The 20,446-nt window shown below is 41.8% G+C and overlaps 1 protein-coding gene across 1 annotated transcript in view; it reads right to left on the bottom strand.

Moving 5' to 3' along the window:
* MAML2 (mastermind like transcriptional coactivator 2) overlaps positions 1-20,446 on the bottom strand; it is a 268,490-nt gene that overhangs the window by 88,847 nt on the left and 159,197 nt on the right. Inside the window, exon 2 of the mRNA XM_090030294.1 lies at positions 5,681-7,105. Within this exon, the coding sequence (XP_089886420.1) occupies positions 5,681-7,105 (1,425 nt within the window). The remainder of the gene's footprint in view (positions 1-5,680; positions 7,106-20,446) is intronic.

The following is a 20,446-nucleotide window of genomic DNA, read 5'->3' as shown; positions in this document are numbered from 1 at the left end:
TGCAATCAGCCCTTCCTCCTCCAGATGGCTGCAAATGGCTAAGATATGCTCCAGTAACTTCCCAGGTATTGAGGCTAACTGGTCTGTGGTTCCCTGGGTCCTCCTTCTTACCTTTTTTAAAGAGGATCACTACATTGGCCCTTTCCAGTCCTCTGGTACCTGGACCCATGACTTCATGAAGTTCATGAAGCCAAAGTAACATGCATCCAAAGCCTTATGGATTCACTAACTTGAGCTGCTCTAGAATCTAGTTTGCAGGGTGTGGAGGGTATACGAGTCTATCCATCCCAAGCTCCCAGGAAACAATGTTCTTAGCCACTGACGCATTTAACTGAGGCTTCGTCTATTCCAGCTGGTGTCAAGCCAGGAATACAGCATTGCTGAGCAAACTGCTTGGGCTTGTGGCCATGCAGTTATAGCATCAAGATGTACAGGGTACAGGGGATGGTGGCAGGCTTTGCAGCAGCAGTTGCTGATTCTAGGGTGGTGGCGGTGAATCTTGGAGGATGGTTTGTTCATGCTGGATGTTAACAGGCCAGGGAAGAGAGAGCTGCTGCACCTGTGGCTTCTCCATATGTAAAATGGTGCTTCTGATGCAGGGCACCTAGTACAGACTGGTGGGATCACACTGTCATGGAGAGCTGGGATGACCAGGCATGGGTCCAGAACTTTTGCATGAGGAAATAGACACATCCTGCTTGTTCAGTGTTTTCTTGGGATGTGGCCTGAGTGACCTCAACCAAGGTGAAAGGTCCTGCCAGGGAATCACACAGCATATTATATTTTTGTCTAGGCAATGAAATAAAAGAAACCCCCGTTTAAGAGTCTTCCTCATGGTAAAGTATGCTCTTATGCCACCATAATGCATTGCCTTGCTCACAAGCTCCTGCTAGCCACGTGACCAGAGCACAGACACACATGAGCAAGAATGTATTAGCTATTTCATTTAAAAGGAAATGGGACATATTGGGGACATAGGGCAATATGACTCTTCACCAGTCTAGCAGTGTACACTCAATGCTTACTAAACCTGAAATGTCAGTTTGGGCTTATTTTTTTAAATAATTACCACAACCGTAATGAAAAAAATCAATCAGTAGTTGATTTTTTCCCCCTTCTTGGAATCCACCTGCATGGGAGCAGGGTGGGGATGAAGTTAACAGATCAGGGAAATGAGTGTGCCTGCCGTCCTCACTTTAATTTAAGGCTACCTTGTTGCATGTAATACCCACAGAACAGTAATCTCTCTCACCCATGCTATAATTTCTCCTTTAATAATAATAAGATGGCAGCTGCCACCTACTTGTAGTGATTCCTGATCCAGTGCTGCTTCTTCTCCAAACTTGCAAGGCCCACTCCCAAGGAGATCCTTAACAGATGGGTCCTAAATCATCCAGTCATGAAGCCTTCCTTGGAGCCCATTCAAGCAGTGTGATTTGCTCTGATGTCTGTTCCTGGGACTTCATCCCCTCTACCATAGTGGGTATCTCTTCCTTGCAGTACTCACATAAAAAAATGAAGGCATTGGTGTGCTTCTTAGGCCAGCTGGTAGTAAACTGGGATGCCGTAGTCTAAGGTGACTTGGCTAAGCAAGCAGAAAATGGAGAAGGCAGAGTGGAATGAAGGCCTAAATGTTGACTAGTTGTATCTGAACTGGTAGAAAACTTCTAGAACATAGGAGGCAAGTTGGAAGTTGAATCAATAGAAATGTCAGAGCATATGGGCTCAGGGAATTGTGGGATGGCATTCCAAAGAATTATCAAAAGATGATCTCAGCTATCATGGCTTTAGCAGCATTCTTGAAAAGTGAGTATCAGAATCTACCTTAAAGTGGAAAAGGCTTTAATCCATACCTGCGCTGTGCAAGAAGGCTTGGATTCTTGCACATAGGCTGGGACATACTGGTTTTGTGTGAGGGTGGTTGGGGGATCACGCTAAAACATGGTTAAGAACCTGGGGGAAGCATGCAGCGTGGATGTACCTTCTGCAAGGCTTCAGCAGTGCTCAGAAACTTCTTGAGAAGTAATACAGGATTTATCAGCTTCCAAGCAAAAGCCTGCAGATAAATCACTTGCATTCAAGAACCCTCAAGCTGAAAATCTTTCGTGGCACATTCTGTATTCTGCTGAACCAGCCGGAGGAAGTGCTACAAAGACATGCTGAAGGCCCACCTCAAGAAGACAGATGCCAACATCAGGAGGTGGGAGGAGCAGCTGCTAAATGACTCCAATGGTGCAACAACTCTAATCAAGTGGCAGACTGCTTCACAGTCAAGTGCTGTTTTGCCCTCAAAGCAGAGAAGAGAAGACAGAGAAAGGAAAAGGAGATAAATCCCTACAGCTTACTCTCCCCTGCAGACAGATCTGTGACTCAAGGATTAGACTCTTAAGCCACCTGAAGACACATCAATGAGCCATGGTAGAGACTGTCCTCAAATTGAGAGCTTGCCAGTGGCAACAGAGCTCAAACAGCCAAGCTGAAGGGGCTCACAAATCCAGCAAGCTGTCTCAGCCTGAGGAGTCAGTGGGATCTGGCGGTTAAACAACAATGTAATAGGAGTTTACAGGATCTGTAAGCACAGACAGGTAAACACTTGCGTTTAAGTGAATTAAAAATTCTGCACACCCAACCCACGTCAAGCCTGTCTCACTGTACACATTACTTCTGCTGTTAGAGAAATTTCCCATTGTATAGTACATAGCTTCAAAATGACCATGATGGGGTATAAAAGATAGTTTCCACTATGCAGGGCAGTACCAGAGTTCACACTACAAAGCTTTCACAACCTGACTTCCAATGCTGGGCTGCGGTGCAGATTACCACATCGTGCAGGTAGTATTAGGGAAAAAGACTGTAAGGCAAGAGGCTTCATGAAGTCCCCCTTCTCAAAGTCCTGCTCACCCTACTTTCTAGTGTTTTAGGCTTTGCTAAGTTAATTTGGGGAAAGTCCCACCCCAGCAGCTCCTTTCAATGTACATGGAAAAGACCCGAGACAACATATACGATGGATTTTTTTTTTGCCTCCATACTGCTTGGCTGGCTAGAATTCATGCCTCTATACTGCTTGGCTCACCCTCTGCCATTTGGTAATAATGCTCCACTAGGAGCATTCCTTCGACTGGCTGCGTCTGCCTGCAGCCTGCTTAGCAGCAGCAGCAGCTGTGAAAGTTAATACTGCTTCAAGCAACTTACTGATGGTATTTTTATTTCCCTCCTGAACGTGGCCTTGCATATTTTGCGAAAAGATTAATGTTTGCAAAAGCACCCCCCCCACCCCCTAACCCGGTCTCTCCAGTGCCAACAGCTTGCTGGAAACTTCATCACAGTGGAATAAAGAAACTGTTACAATCCATCTGACTGCTATTGAGAGAGGGAGAAAAGCTCTGGTGAAGACAGTTAAAATCTAAAGAAATACACAAGGAACCACTGAACCCCTGCAAAGTCAGTTAAGGTGACTTCCCAATGCCAATTCCCCCTACAACCCCTTCAAACCAAACCAAACCAAACCCCTTCTGCTAGAACCTTTTAAGATGCTGTTTCCTAAGAGGATGATGTGTTGGAGCAACCTAAAACTAACTGATTAAGAAGTTTGGGAGAGTTAAAGAAATACATATATATACTTGCACAGCACAAATTTGTTTATATTTTGCTTTCTATTTTTAATAGAATTTTAATAAGAATAGTTAATATCAGACTGCATCTGACCAGCATGGCCTAGAAACTCCAGGTTTGCTGGATTCACTTATTCTAGTACTTTTGATTATTATTGGGAAGGTTTGGTCTTTAAGGCTTGGATAAGTCATTACAGTGTTTTCCCATCTATGAGAAATTAACAAATTGCCCAGCTGACTCTGTTCCTTTGCAAGACTGCCATCCATCCTAGTCAAATACCTTGAATCAGGCCACCCTAAAAAACCATGAGATTAGGTTACAAAATCATGAAGTCTAAATATCTATATTTATACTTATACTACCCGGTGACTTTTATATATATATATATATATATATATTTTTTTAGCCTGCTTTGTGAGGCTTCAGATTACTCTAGGTCACATTTTCAAGTGTCACTGCATAACCCAAGAGGCTAAAAATTTACTTTTGTTTTAAGGAACAGTCTCCTCTAATGACATGAATCCATCAGATAATACAAGACTCATGCTAATATCACAACAGTTGGCAATTCTGCACTGGTCTGTAGGTATTTCAGCACTATGCTGCACCTTAGTACCTGAGTGTCCCATGTGTTTCCATCTATTTTTATCCTTACAGAAACCCACTGACATGGGCAAGTAGTATCCCCTTCTATTTTATAAATAAAGGAAGCACAGAGCAACTGCCATATAAGGAATGCTATATTTTACATCCACTCTGAGCAAGTATGAATGACTAGCGCAAGGATCAAGGCATAGGAGAATCACTGCCTCAATTCCTGATCTGTTTTAGGGGTATAATGCATTTAACATTAAATTGTTCATTTTCAAAAATTAGCCTTTGATTTAAACCATTTCTCATGCCCCACTGGGTACCTCCTAACACATTTCTACTACATACTGTTACATCCTTCAGAATAAAGAACTATAATAGGCTTCCAGGGTCAAGTCCAGTGCCCAGAGTCCTATGTTCCCCTACAAGTCTTTTGATGTTATGTGAAGAATATTTTTCATTCACTTATAAGACTAGAATTTCTCCCCCTTTTTTCTAGAAATAAATTTCAACATAGCAATATGTAAGAATGAGGCTAGGTAGATGCAGACAGAACAAGTCAGAAGTTTCAGTTTCCTTTACAAATCAGTAATAAAATTCCTAGATGAAAAGCTTTGTCAAATTAGTCAATATATGTCTAAGAATAATGTTATTTCTCAATCCTGTCCTCCCAGACAAAATGATGAAATAGAATCAATGTTATAAAGCTATTACCTCAAAACAGTCTCATGAAAATGGAAATAAAGTGCAAAACAACTGACATCTCCTAAGCTGGGAAATTCAAATGAGACTTCAAAAATAACCTTAACTTTGCCCTATTATTTTTCCCCACCTTATGGGGAAGTATCCATGTAATATACATCAGTGACACATTTAGTGTACTGTTATGGGAAGAAATGTGTCTTTCTTTTCTTATGACTGTGCAGTGTGCATCTACTGTGCATATTACAAAAATTGAACACCAGCAGTTTTTTGCGCAATATATTATGAGGTGGTGATGTATTAAATGTTTTGGGACCATTGTATTTTGTTATGGAATTCTCTATACCCATTCTTTCTGGGAAGAATGGATGGAAAACGCTTTTTTCCCACTATGCATGAAATAACTACAGGCATACCTCGTTCTATTGTGCTTCACTTTATTGCACTTCGCAGATATTGCGTTTTTTACAAATTGAAGGTTTGTGGCAACCCTGCATCGATCAAGTCTATCGGCGCCATTTTTCCAACAGCATTTGCTCACTTCGCATTTTTTAGCAATGAAGTATTTTTTAATTAAGATATGTACATTTTTTTTTAGACATAATGTTATTGCACACTTAATAGACTACAGTATAGTGTAAACATAACTTTTATATGCACTGGGAAACCAAAAAATTCATGTGACTCGCTTTATTGCAATGGTCTGGAACCGAACCCGCAATATCTCCGAGGTATGCCTGTATTTTCATTATGTTTTAGAAGGAACATGTCTTACCTGTCTGTGTTGTTGAGAGACTGGATACTGCAGCCCTGAGATTTGCTGGCTCTGCTGCATTTTCTGAAGCATCATCTTCTGCTGCATTGCTAAGGGGACATTTGGTGGCCTTTGAAGAGACTGGTTTGGAAGGGGCTGAGCAGGTTGCTGCTGCTGCTGCTGCGTATAATGAAGAATAGAAGTCTTGCTTTGGGAACCCAAAACTGAAGGCATCTGCTGGTTTGCTTGCTCTGAGTTAAAGTGAAACAAAGGCTTTGTGTTGCCAGGATGCTGCTCTAGTGGTGGCTGACTGTTGTTTATAAAGTTTCTGTTGAGGTCCTGAGGCTTCTGTTGCATTATGATGTCAATGGGGTTGCTCTGAGGTGTGGAGTTCGGTTTATAAACATAGTTATTCATCCCTTTGGACTGATTTCCATTTACAGGTACCCCAAGCATTGCTGAATTTTGTGGGCTGAACTGCTGCTGATGAAAGGAAGGGCTGGGAATTTTCTCCTGTACAAATGGCCCTGGGGACGGTCCTGATGGAGACATGGTAGACCAGCTGGCTGACTGGTTTTGCTGCTGCTGCTGCTGTTGCTGCTGCTGCTGCATTAAAGCATGCTGCTGTCGGTTGGCTGCTATTTGTTTGAGCTGCTGCGCATGAGACACTTCTTGCCAGTTAGCCAATGTTCGAGTTGAGACAGAAGAAACCTGTGACGGCTGCATCTGATTCTGAGGCACTGAAGGAATGGGTGATGAGGTGGACATGGCAGTGCTGGCCATTGTGAAGGACGGGCCTGCAGATGAAGGCCTCATCTGTGGGGAGCCTACCGGTGGCTGATTCAAACCTGGTGAATATTCACTTTTGATCACCATTTTCTCCATCTGCAGAGAGGATCTAGCAGACACTCTCTGGTTTTGCTGCCCAAGGTCAATGTTAAAAGGCTCATCTTGTTTTATGGTAGCATTGATCATATTTTCTAGCTCAAGGTCACTCATGGGTGGCACTGAGATATTAGTCAGTTCATTAAAAAGTTCCTGAAGCTCAGGATCCATCATCTGTTCCCCTGTTTCCTCCCCATATCTGCTAGGAAAGATGTTCTCATGGGGGATCTGACCATCCAAGTGTTTGCTGCAAGACATGGTTTCTCCTGGTTCTTTCTTGACCTCTTTTAAAGCCATATTAAACATGCCATTTCCACCAGCATGAGTATTATTTGTTAGGTTGCTGCTCTTTCTTTGTGATCCTTGCCCCACAGGCAAGTTTCCTGACATCGACTGGCTTTGGCAATTGTTAACATGATGTCCGCCTTGTCCCAAAGAAAGATTATCACCCACTCGTATTCTCTTGATGTCAAGAAAAGAGCTATCTGAAATACCATTTTGTCTCTTGTTGTTGACAGGTGACAGATTTACCACCAGCTTTCTTTTCAAGGAGCCCTGGAGCTGAAAAAATGGGGAAGAAAATCATTAGATGACATTCAAGATCCAATCCACAGTCAAATTAACACTAGGTTGATGTCACTCATTTGATACTGTTGTCCAGATATTATGGAAATTAGCCCACATTTAGGATGTTAAAATCAGCAAGACTGCAATATGTGAACACACACCCAATTCCTGCCCCAGTTGTGTACAGGAAACCATGTACTTTTGTGAGCAAATTCCCACCTTGCACTTGCACAAACCCACACAGCTGGATACAAGAAATTATGGACAGATTTAAAAAAAAAATCAGGTTTAATAGATATTGCAGTACAATGTCCCTTATGCCTATGAAATTGATGAAATTTATGAGACTAACACAGTAGATGAAAGTACCCCAGCATGTTGCCATTCAAAAACCTGTACTTAATAAATGTCAACAATGTGGAGCTCTTGCTACTAAAACACATTTCTAATCTGGCTAGTTTCAGCTACATAGAACACAGTAAGCTTCACTAGAGGGCCCATAACTAATCTAAAGAAAGGCTACTTTTTATTGGTTTGTTCTCATTTTTTTACTGGTTTGTTTTAATTTTTTCACTTAAGCACCAGTGCTTTGGCCCAAGTGACTCGCTGCACAATATCATTTCATACATGGCCTGGTCTTTAGCTTGGACTGAAAAATGAGTGCCAATGATAAGATACATTATTTTTGTTAAACTCTAGGAAAATAAAAAGCTGGAAACTGCAGGCTTCCATTAATGTATGGCATTTTCCCCTCAACTATGGTGACATATGAGCAGGGATCCTGGTTTTCTCTGATTTTAAAAAATTCCCAATTCTTGGTTAAAAAAAGATAGCCTCAAATCCACATTTTTCTGTGATTGAAATGAAACACCACTAATATTACACACACACGCGCGCGCGCGCACACACACATACAGAGTTTCATTTTAATAATGGAAAAATGTGGATTTAGGGTTACTTTTTAAATGAAAATTGGGGATTTTTTTAATCAGAGAAAACCAGGATCCTTGCTTATGGGGCCTTAAAATCATGACTTCTGTATCATGCTCTTTCTCATACAGTAGGGGATAAGGCTGTTGTATATATAGCCTGTGATCTCTGACTTCCAAAGCTGGGGGTTTTGTATACACAGAGTTATTCCTGATTAAGTCTATGTACAACCAGTCCTCTTCTGGAATAAGAGTGCGGCCTTCTTCTTAGTTTAACCAGTGAGTCAACCAGAAACAACTCCATATGTAGACAAGCCCTTAGTGGTAGCAGTCACTTATCCTTACCTACCCTTAACTGTGTGACCCATCCCCTTCCCCATTGTACCTTGGAAAAGTTAGGAAAATCTGTCATTTCCTTACCAGATAAAAGCATGAATGTCACATCTCAAGGATATTACAGTGAAATGCAGTCCCCCAATCTACATTATTGATTCCTTTCACTTCATAACTGAAGATGTGTCACAGCCTATTCTCTATGCATCTGTAGAAATGGGCTCATTCAGGACACAGGATCAATACGTTCTCTCACTAAAGTCCCATGAAAGGGATTTTGGTGGTCATTTACGAAGTGCAATGACTGTAATTAGGTGAGCGAGTTTCTAATACATGAGTCACTGGATTTTCCTCTGCAGAAAACCAGTTAGATGTATTTCCTTTCACTATCATCCTAGCAATCACTTTGAATCACTAAGAAATCATTCTTGAGCTCCCGCATTCCTCTTCTTGGGAAGTTGGGGAGTCGCCAGTCAAGAGAATTCATGACCAGTAACATGTTTTGCCTTTAGAGAAGTTGTTGATAGGAGTGTTAAACAGAAAATAACAATGTATCCTCTGCATGCAAGTGTTTTACCTGAGAATTAGGCCTCTCTCAGTTAATTTTTCATATGCTTGACATTTGGAAACATTATGAACTATTTAAAGTGTCCATGCACTTTCAAAACTCTTGGCCAATGTATCCTGATGCGATAATAGTATTGCTGCTATATAGCACTACACCTATCACCTATTTTAGAAATACATTAGACTAACTAGTATCTACACAGGTAAACATCACCACCTTAGATTCCTGACAGACTGAAACTGAAGTGACTGGTCACGTACAGGTCAGTGGTAGAGCTAGATGTCCTGTACCAAGGACAGGACCAAAGTCTCCATTCTTGCAGGGCTGGAGTAACTTCACAGAACTAAGCAAAGTCCAGTGTCATTTTCTGAATTGTGCTCGCATCCTCCAACGTTCTGACATTAATACAAACATCTTTGATTTTACATTGCTTCTCCCATTTTCCCTTGTGTTTATACCTGTGCCATAAGCAAAAATCTTTTATAATTCTGGGGAGGAAGGGTCATTAGCAGTTACATACAATTAAATCATACTGCTAAATTACCAATATGTAAAATTCTGGGAATATTCAAATAGGACTTTCATGAGAAAGTTTATGGAGAGGTATGTCAATTTTTTTTTAAAAGCCAGCTGATATTAGAGGAGGAAAACACACTGAATATCAATTGTTATTGATATTCAGATAGTATCTTGGTGGCCATGTCCCAGATCACTACCCCACTGCACGATGCTCCAGGAGTGGCAGGAGAGCTTTAATTAAAGTACATGCACCAGTACATCTGGTATATGTACTGGCTGCATGAAGAATAGAGCCAATACAATGTATTTTTAATCTTTTGTTTTGATTTTAATTTTTATTCTAGGTGGCTTAAAAGATAGGGTCTGCAAGAACATGACTCTCATTATCATAAGAATTTCACCACTTGCCGTTCGAAAGTGCGGTCTGGAGAGTGAGGCTTATCTTAGAAATCCTTATTTGTTCATAGAGGTTTGAATTAGAGGAGCTCTGTTGTCATCCAGTAGCACAACATGACTATGTTTTATTAACCCAATGGCAAAAGCAGCAGCGGAAGCAGCAGCTGAAGCAGGCGTCGCCAGGCATTCAGAAAACGTCCCACAGTTGCAACCAGACTTTCTCAGCCCTTGTGCTTACTGGTTACCGCAGCAGGCTAGGTCTGCACAGCTGGCACTGTTACACCAGCTGGCTTGGGCACTGACAGCAGTCTAGTCATAGTGGCAAGGAACTTACTGCATGGTAACTAGTTGCCTGGTTAGCCTGTACTGAGCTCCATTCTGATGGCTACACTTCTACCAGGGGTTCAAGCTAAGTAGCTTAAAGCTAAGTCAGCTATGTCTGCACAATACAGCAGTTACTACAATAACTACAGGGTTGACATACCCAATATCTCTTCTCTGCTATCATTCCTATCCCATTTCCTTGCCAGGTCCCTTCTCCCTCCACTTCTTCTATTAGGTGATCCTCATTTCGCTAACTCCTCTCCAACTGCCACCAAAATCTCATACAACTAACATGCCATTTGCTGTCATTACATTGTTCACTCTGCTTATATGTTGTAGCTAGGGCTGTCAAATGATTAAAAAAAAGTGATTGTGATTAGTTGTGCCATTAAAAAAAATAGTCGCATAAATCGCAATTTTAACTGTACAGCTAAAAAAATCAAAATTATGTGCAGAAAAATCTCAAAATTATACAAAATTATGTGGGGGGGATTTGTGAAGGTATGGGGGCTGTGGGGGGGGGGGGTTGGAGCCCAGGGAGGGGGCAGTTCCCACACACACTGGCAGGACGCAGCATAGTGCGCATCAGGAGTGAGGGGCAGCAGCAGGGCTGGAGGAGCTGCGGCTTGGGAGTGAGCGGCAAACACACACACACACACACACACACACACACGACCATGCCAGTAAGTCTGTGGAGGGGGTGGGGCACAGGGAGAGGGAGGAAGCGGGGGAGGGGGATGAAAATCGAGGCCTCCACAGTAAAGGAGGGAGTGGGGCAGGAGCAGGAGCAGGGGCAGATGCTGGGGTGAATGGGGCCCTGGGGCCAGGGCAGGTTGTAGGGTGGAGCCATTGGTGGCTGGTCCAGGGGTGCGGTGGGGGTGGCTCCTCACTGCTGTGCACACCCCCAGGAAGGCATGGGGGGAACATGCCCCCCGATTTGTGTGTGGGGGGGAGGTGGGCTGCCCACTGTGGGCTGGGGCTCTGTCTCCTGCTGCCTTTGCCATAGGAGCCATGCACTGGCTGCATGTCTCCTGCCTCCCTGACTTTGGGAGTCACAACATGGTGTTGCTCCCAGGGCAAAGGCAGCAGGTGCAGAGCCCCATCCTACACCGGGCAGCCTGCCTCTGCCCTGCACATAAATCCAGGGGGCACATGCCCTCATGCTTTCCCAAGACTGCGTGCAGCAGTGGGGAGCGGCACCAATGCCCCCCTGCCCCCATGCCCCTGGACAAGACTCCTGCGGTTCCATCCCATGATCTTCCCGGGCCCCAGAGCCCCATTCACCCCAATACCTGCCCCTGCCCCATTCTCTCCCTGACCATAGGGCCTCGATCTGGCCCCCGCCTACCTCTTCGCTCTCCCCCTCCACCTGCCGTGCCCTGCTCTACATGTAGCCAGGCTGCATTCCTGTCTGTGTGCATGCTGCGGCTGCTTGTGTGTGTCTGTGTGTATGTGCGCACCTCCCCTTCTGCTGAAGCTGCCCAGAACCTGTGCCCGGGCTGCCCTGTGGTCCTCTGTGGTGCCAATGGTACCCCACGAGGCTACTCGGAGGTGGCGGAGCAGAGTCCTGGCTCGGGCTCCTAAACCATGTACATGATTAACACATTAAAAAAATTAATTCAAGAACAAATTAATGTGTTCATCACACAAGTTAACTGTGAATGACAGCCCTAGTTATAGCCTTTCCCTTACCTTAGGTCTGCCTTTTCTATTTTAATTGTAAGCCCTTTGGGAGAGGGGCTGCCCACTGCTCTGTGTTTGTACAGTGCCTAACACAATTCTTGTTTGGACCTACTTTTATTAAAATTATTAATAATACAAACAATTAAGAAAAGATACAAGACTTTTCTCCTGTTTACTGTCATAAATACTACTAAATCAGAAAATATAGTAAAAAATAAGGATATTCTCAAGCTGACAAGTACCCACTTAAGTCTCATTTGTGGGAGGAACAAGACTGGAATAATATTCACTGCATTAAGATCCCTCAATTTCTTTCCCTTATGAAAAAATACTGTATCTTGCCAATTGAATTTACCAACCTAAAAATGCATTGACATTATTCACAGAGCACCACCTAGAAATATACCATCATGGCTTTGGTCCAAGTTGCTGAAGCATAATAATGATATCTTTTGTGCAGATCCTACAGCTGATCTATTATAAAATTGTAAGTCTAACCCATAGTGTTTGAAGAGAATAGGGACACAGAGAAACAGTGTACATTTAATTAGGTCAAAATGTAGCATTCATTACTCTGTGCAAAATAAATAGGCATGAAAGATTTCTCTATTCCTTATGCTATCAGCTGGGCATTTGTCTTCTCAGGAACTATCTTTCTTTTTTTCTTAGATCCCTTTCAACCACGAATAAATTAACAATCACTTTTTGTAAAACTTGCAGAAATTAATGTCAACATTTATTACCACGAAATCCAGAGCATGCAACCTGAGCTCTGGGAAAGGCAACTACTTAACTGATCCTACCCTGATGACAAGGAAATATCATATGCATTATAAATGTTGACAGAATGATCAAGCATGTAAATGAGGTCATCCAACACCACCCTATGCATTGTTTACCATTTTTGTAAATCAGCTTAAAGTATTAAAAACACATACAGTCTTTCATAGGAAGCTCCTAATCCTTTGAAATGTAATGGCTGTTATTTGATTTGCCTTTTAGACACCAATACACATAACAGATTTAAACTAAGGAAGATTACTGAACATGCCATCTGGCAATTGTTTTCAATTGATCATGTCTGCAAGATTGATTTTAGGGGAGCCTTTGCAGTTTGATTACAGCACACACATGCACACCCACACGTGACTTTTCATTACCTGCCTATGCACCACTACACTACATTACACAACACTAACCAGGTCTTGGAAGTTCAGGCAACAGAGAGAGACAGCAAATATCCAGCCAACATCAAAAGTATAGACCACTCACAGTTCCTGCAAGTCAACACACAGCAGACAAGGAAGTCATGCCAACTGGTTTTTCCTGAGGTCAAATATAAGTTACAGTTCACAGTGAACGGTCATCACTGTAGGGTTGAACAGCCCTTCAGCATATTACCTAGTCATATTGCTAGGATCAAGCAAAGTCCACCAGACACAACACGCATTCCTTCTTGCACTGCTCTTTCCCATCAGCAAAAACAGCTGCTTTTTGGATGGAAGGGCTACAGACCTCCACTAAGAACTCCAATGTACAACTGAAAATTAGGACCAAACCCAGACTTGGTATCAGAAAGCACAACTTGCAGGGAAGTCATGTGGAGTTACAGTCACTTATTTGATAGCTTAATTGCACCTGCACTGGCACTTACCTTCTCCAGCATTCACATTCAGGACACAACCTGGACATTAGTTAGTGGTGGTACCAAGTAGCCATTTTTGAAAACTTAGCACATGATGCTGGAGTGCCAATTCACACAAAACGTCCTTGAATGGGAGTTTGGCTTTCCCAGCCAAAGAAGTCAAAAAGAATTAGAGGATTGTCAGATAAGGAAAATGTAAGTGAGCTAAGGACATGGGAAATTCTCAAAAGAACAGAGTCTGAAAATGTTTACATCAGAAAGGAGGCAAATAAGACAGGGAATGATAAGAGTGTATAAAATAATGAATGTTCTAGGGAAGAAGACTGGGAGTTTCTGTCTAAGAGATTAGGAGTTTTGGCATAAGAGCAAGGGTATCAATGAATGAAAGTGAAAGATGGCCATAATGTTCAAAGAGGGACTGGACATTTGTATGGTCAACTAGAAGATGCAGAGTTACAGTAGTTAATGTTCACAAAAATGTAAACGTTGGAAGGAGCAAGAAACCTCAATGCTTAAACCAATCTCTGAGTAAAAGGGATTACATTAAGATTTTCGTGGTGATCAGATTAATCCATATCTACCTGTGGTTCTTGCATCTTTCCCTTAAACTTGTGGCGCTGGCCAGTGGTGGTACCTGGACACTGAACTAGATAGACTGCAGGTCTGAAACTTATAGCCACTCCTTTATTCCTATTACATCAGAAGTCTAGGAGAAGACAGTGTCAAAGCCGTTAAAAGCAGAGCTCCCAAACTGTTTCCTTGTATAAATTTACTCCTGCTATCTAAGGACCTACTGAAATCTCAATTTCCTAATTTTTGTGGAAACTGATTTTGGGTGGGATCCGTGAAAAAACAAGGGCTCCACAAAAAAGCGCAGGCTCTGTGCTTTTGGTGGGCTCCCTGAAAAAAAACACTTACCAAAAATAAAATGCTGGAGCCAGCAGTCCTTGTCGCCACTGCAGTGTGGCTGTGCAGCCCACCAGGGGTAGGGGTGAGGGGGACTGGGTCTGCTGGGATGGCATTATGGCAGCTGCCCCACCCCTCACTGCTGACTGACTGTGAAGGCTGTCTGTCATACAGTCCCACCCCTCTCCACCAATCAGCAACGAGGGGTGGGGCTGCATGATAGCTCTCTTGAAACCAATCAGCAGCAAGGGGTGGGGCCAACAGGGTCCCTCGGCCAGTCAGAGGCATGGAGGGGGCCTGCTGTACTTGGACAATGAAAACGGCTGCTGGCCCTGCAATGTGCTTACAAAATTGACTGGCAGCCACCTTGAGTTCAGTAGAGCCCTACCGATCCTAAAGATTTTGTTAGTCAGTGGTGCTGATTTTTGAACGGAGCCTACAAGGCACAACTGTAATAACACTTAATACAACAACAATAATTCATTGTAAATACAAAAGAATAATAAAGTGAGCCAATAGGGCCTTTATGTTAGGTTATTTATTTCTCACTCATTCCATCCCCTCACACTGAGTACAGCGGAAACTGAGCACCTCATCACCTTCTTCTGGATTTCAACTTACACATGTTCTCTTTTGGTGTATTTTCTACCTTTTGGTCTTCCTTTCATTATCTTGATGATATTTTACTTTAAATTTAAAAGGATAAAATAATAAGGAAATGGACATAGACAGGGAATTGAAACTATTCAGAGACATGTAACTGCTGCATCTGATCAAAGGTTATTCATGCCAGCAAGCAACAAATATTCTAGGAACAGGAAAAGGTCATTGTGGAGACACAAAGAAGTAGAAGTAATCAAGGGTAAGGAAAGGGCATTTGTGAGGTCAAAAAGCTTCAGGTACTGGAAAGGTTACAGAATGATGTTTAAAGAGAAGATGAAAGATGACAATGGAAGGGAAGACGAGGAGTGAAAGATGTTTGTACGAGCAGACACAACAAATGAACAGATAGGGTTTTGAAGGAGGCAAAGACTAAGTTGTTTTTTTGGGTTTCACTGACCTTTTGGATCTGAGACGTAAAAGTCTCGATAGCACACAACATCTAGCAAAAGGCTGGATGCCATAAGACCTCTGACACTTGGAGAAGGAAACAAAACAGCAGGGTGTAAAAAGTACTGTATCCATCCACCAGGCTCAGGACAGAAGTCCTTGTACATACCAAATTTCCACGGACTTTAAAAATGGTATTTTGAGCATGGGAAGACTTTATGGACCAAAAATTAGCAGGAACTACAGTGTAACTACTGGGGCTCCTATTTTACTACATACTCTCTAGCCCTGCTTAAGACTCTGGGTAGAAAACATAGATGATAAAATCTGGCTTGATGTAAGGAAGGAGTGAAAGAGAAGAAAGAACCATGAGAGACCAGCCTTCCTTCCACGGCAAACCTGGATTCATGTCTGTGTAAATTGCTATACCTGCATTTTACTGTTCAGAATGAAAATCTGTTGAGTTATTGCTTAGGCTGTGGTGTGTTGTTTCTCACGTACTATACCATGGCACAAGTGCTCTTATACTTTTTGATAGGAGATGAGGAATATGTACGATGACAGCAACAAGGAATACCATATCCTCTACTAGCTGTGCAGTTAAAATGAGTCGGTTGGGGATTTTAAGGGATACCTTGCATATAGCTAATTAAGATCCAGGTTACAGTAGAATATCATACCGTCCTATGTTGTGATAGCAGCCAACATGGAAAGCAATAGCACTGGTATGTGAAGTTAGAGCATATAGAACAGTCCTGACAAGTCATGCAAAGAAAATTGCTCTCTCAGTTGTACCTCCCAAATTCAAGCTCCATGGGCTGCAGCATAGCAAAAAGAAAATTATTTTTTTATATGTCCATTTACTGTGTTATTCACAAAGAAGTGTTACTGTGGCAACTAGCATATCACAAGGTCCTTACCTGAGAGCTTCCAGAAGAAGCTTCTTATAGAAACACACAAATCAGTATGTCATGGGATGGCAGGTAACTGAGAAACAAAATCCTTCTGAGTATTGGCAGGAATTTAGCAACTTTATGAAGTTTGCTTTCTTTTGAATTGGAGGCAGCAGGAGGGAGGAAAATAAAGGTGTAAGTGTCAACTTACTATGTGAGATGTCCTTTTTTCTTGCTACACTGTTCCCTTAAGGGACAGCATCATATTATCAGCTTTTAAATGACAGATAATCCAAGTGTTGACCAAGCCAACAGATGTTGAATGAGATGGAGAGGACTCCTGAGGGAGCTGATGTCTTTTTTGAGGCTTAATTGAAACCTTACTGGAGTCCATGACAGCCTTTAGATAGATTTCACTGGGTTTTGGATCTTTTCCTTACATTGAAAGGTTTCAATGGCAAGGCAACACCCTCTATTTCTCCTGAAAAAATAACAGACACATGTTCAGACACCATATATAATAGCTTTTTAGCAGAATTGAGTCTCCAAATTTGGGCTGGCATTGACAGGAGCTCTGCATCTTTGATAACTGGGCCACTTATTTAGATGCTGACATATGGAGGCCAGCTACAATTTTTATTCTGGAAAAGCTTAGCTGGATGAGTAATTTATAATATTAAGCACTAATATAAGACCTTTTATGTGTAGATCACTTGCCTTTGGTCAGCAGTGACCAGAAAGCATTATGATGGCTTGTGATGGCTTGTGCAGCAATCTACTATATATGAAGTGACTGATAGATCTCAGTTAGATTCCTGATGGAGAAATGACTGCGTAATTATTGGCACTAACTGGGCACTCTCAATCAACAACAGAATGGATTCTGAAATGAAAATATCAGAAATATCAGAATATCTAAATGAAAATGTCTCACTTTCCAAGTGACCCTCCTAAAAGGCAGGTTGTCAGAGCAGCGTGGTTAAGGCTTGCTCTTCTATTACCCAGGCTATGCCCTGTTTTGTTTGATACATGGTGAATGCTATTTACTGAGCACCTATGAGGACTGTAGACATATTACAATTTATAAATATATCCACCCAAATTCAAAGAGATTCATATCTCTAGGGAAAAAAAATGAAATCTTGCAATCTCTGTACACAGAATTCTCCCGATTCTACCCACAGCCTCAGGGAAAGCCTGGGAAACAGATAGGCCTTGCAGCTTGACCCCGAAGGTCAACAAATTGGAGCTGTGGAGGAGAAACGGCAGTCAATCTCCAGGGTTGTTGGTGCTCTGGCAGACATGGATGATTTAAGTCTCTAGGGGCTGTCAATCATACACCTTTCATGAGCACTTAGAAAAAATAAAGCGGGGAAAGTGCTTTCCCAATCTGCATACGTGAAATTCCAATTCCCTGGGACCTATACACATTCCAGTACCCATCTGCACAAATACACGTGTCTCTATGAATCAATGTTTAAATCCAATGAACCCACAGGCTAGATTCTCAGCTGGTATAGAGTCTCGTGTAGCTTCCTAGACCTGACCCACTGTTTTATAAATCAGTCCTAAAGACTGAGATCTGGATTATGAACCGGCATTTGCTGTATATGCAGATTCCATCAGTGATTTTTGTTGGGTGTCCACTGCACTAGACTCTCGCTTCTTGCTGAAGTGCCTCTGGTGGTACAGCCTTTTACTGAATGAAAACAATGGAACTGGCAGGAAACCAACAGCTCTTGACCATCTGAGAAGAGCAAAAAAAATCCTTAAGGATATAGTGCTAGTGAGTAGTTGGGAGAGTGAATTAACAAAGTCTGACTTTTCCCCTCCCTCTGTTTTCAAAGATATTAGTAACAAAATCTGGCAGGCTGAAAGCCCTGTGCTCTCAGAGGAGAGAGAGAGGGAGAGAGAGAGAGAGACAAAGGGGCAGTGCTGAAATCCACATCGTCAATTTAAAAATGGCATAATTTTTGAATTTATACAATATATCCATTCTTGTTGTGCTTAGTTCATGGAAAAATATTAGACATCAGGCAAGAATGAAGGAAAGTGTCTAACCTCTTATCTTCTGAAAAGGCTTAAATTCATTGGAATTTGCTTTTAAAAAATAAGAGCATCTGCCTGCACATTTCTTTAGGAAAAGGGACGTTCTGACCAAAATGCATATTATTATTACTAGTAGTAGTACTACTGTCTCCAGATATCAACCCTTAAAAATGAAAACAGACAGGATGCAGGGAAACAAGGCTAAGGTAGTATGGATTAGTATAGTGCCTTGAGGATTCTGCCCAAGACCCTGAAGGGCAACATCATTGGGGCATTTGCACCCATGTTCAGAAGTTGCACCCATAGTGCAACAATCCAGCTAAGTCCAAACTCAAGAAGAAATATTGCCAACTCATATAGTGATATCAACCCATGAGACAATGTAATGAATTGATAATAATAGTTACTGAACTCAACAAGGTGCATTAGATTTAATCCACTTGCCCTTTTGACCTCTCAGCCCCGTTATTGCAAGGCTGTGTTTTCATATTCTGCAGGGAGTAAATTTATCCCCATGTGAAGAACTGGCACAAGACTAGTCATCAGTCATGTCTCTGTTTTGTCCCTCGACTAGGGCAGAATGAACAAGTCTTGCGCTTGTCCTCTCTGAGTTGGACACCCACAAAAAAAAAATGTCCCGTTTTGAGGGAAAGGAGGATAGAAGGCATCAACAAAAGATTTGCTTTAAGCAACAATGTGAAGATTTAGCACTGTGACATTTGGTCAAAATGCATAATTTAGCTGCTTCTCTACTGATACCACATTTCAGAAGTTATTAAAAATGAGGCAAACAGATTCACAGCCTAAGAAGCATAATACTTAAATGCTTTAATTAAAGGTTCTGCATTGGGATGGCTGTGGTTAAAGCAGAAGGCAAAGATCTGACAGGTCAGCCCAACAGAGAGAAAAAAGGTGTTCTCTGTTTTACTAAGCATTCAGTGTCAATATTCAGTGGGGCTTGAGTCTTAAATGGCTTTTAACTGCAGGCACCTTAGCATAAATGTTCACTTCTTAATAAAAAAAAACAAACTGGGACATTTCTAATCCTCCTGATTTAGATGTTTTAATAATGGTAAGAGTTTATTTTGGAAAGATGGTGGCTGAATTAAACCTACAGCTATAACTGCTTCAAACAGGAATTTCAGATAGAAGGTTTAAAATATATGTATGTGTGCCTGCATGTATTTTATTTGCTGTGTACATATAAATGTAAATATACACAAATCTTTTTTACAATTATGTCAAACCAACTGAAGTGACATGCTACATTTTATGCATAAGGCACTTCACAGAATATTTCCTATTCCGATATAATGAATTTGGTATTTCGATTTAATTACCTTAGTCAATAACACATTAAATGAGGTGTTTTAAGTGCTCATTTAATTTACCTGAGGTTTAATAAGGCAATTGTTGTAAGTTAAATCTGTTAACCAGCTGGACATGCTTTCTCTTGAGTATTCAAGGCCTGATCCAAGGTACACTGAAGCACACAACGGCTTTCCATAGACTTCAAGAACATAGGACTGGTCTCTTTGGGAGAAACCAGTGTAATTCTATGCCCAACAGTGAGAGATTTCTGTAGAGCGTATGGGAAAGAGAACCTTTTAGAGAATCATTTCTGCAGGTAGCACAAAAACTAATAATAATGAAACCAGGAAGAACAGTCCATTATTTGTGCTTTTTAATTACTAATGAAGAAGCTGAGCTTCTTTCATGAGCTGTATGGTTGAAAGTTAAACTGAAAGAGGTCCCTTGCAGATTCCAGGATGAAAGCCTCATGTCATCATTATCATTACTATTATAACTAGTATAAAAACATCTCTTCTCTGATAAATGTCCGCTAAGGAATCAAACACACTGTGAGCACGAACCTCCTTCCAGCACAGAAATTATTACTATTATTATTGTTGCTGTTATGATAGTACCTAGGAGATTCTTGGTAATATTATCTAGGAGTCATAAATATACAGGACTCCCTTGTACCAGGCACTGCATAAACACAGAACAGAAGGACAGCCTTTGCCCTTAAACTTAGGC

Source organism: Crocodylus siamensis, chromosome 1 (assembly GCF_052110815.1).
Source record: "Crocodylus siamensis isolate JL-2025a chromosome 1, ASM5211081v1, whole genome shotgun sequence".
In the NCBI taxonomy this organism is placed as follows: Eukaryota; Metazoa; Chordata; order Crocodylia; family Crocodylidae; genus Crocodylus; species Crocodylus siamensis.
The sequence above is the reverse complement of the archived record's forward strand: the minus strand, read 5'-3'. Positions and strand labels throughout refer to the sequence as shown.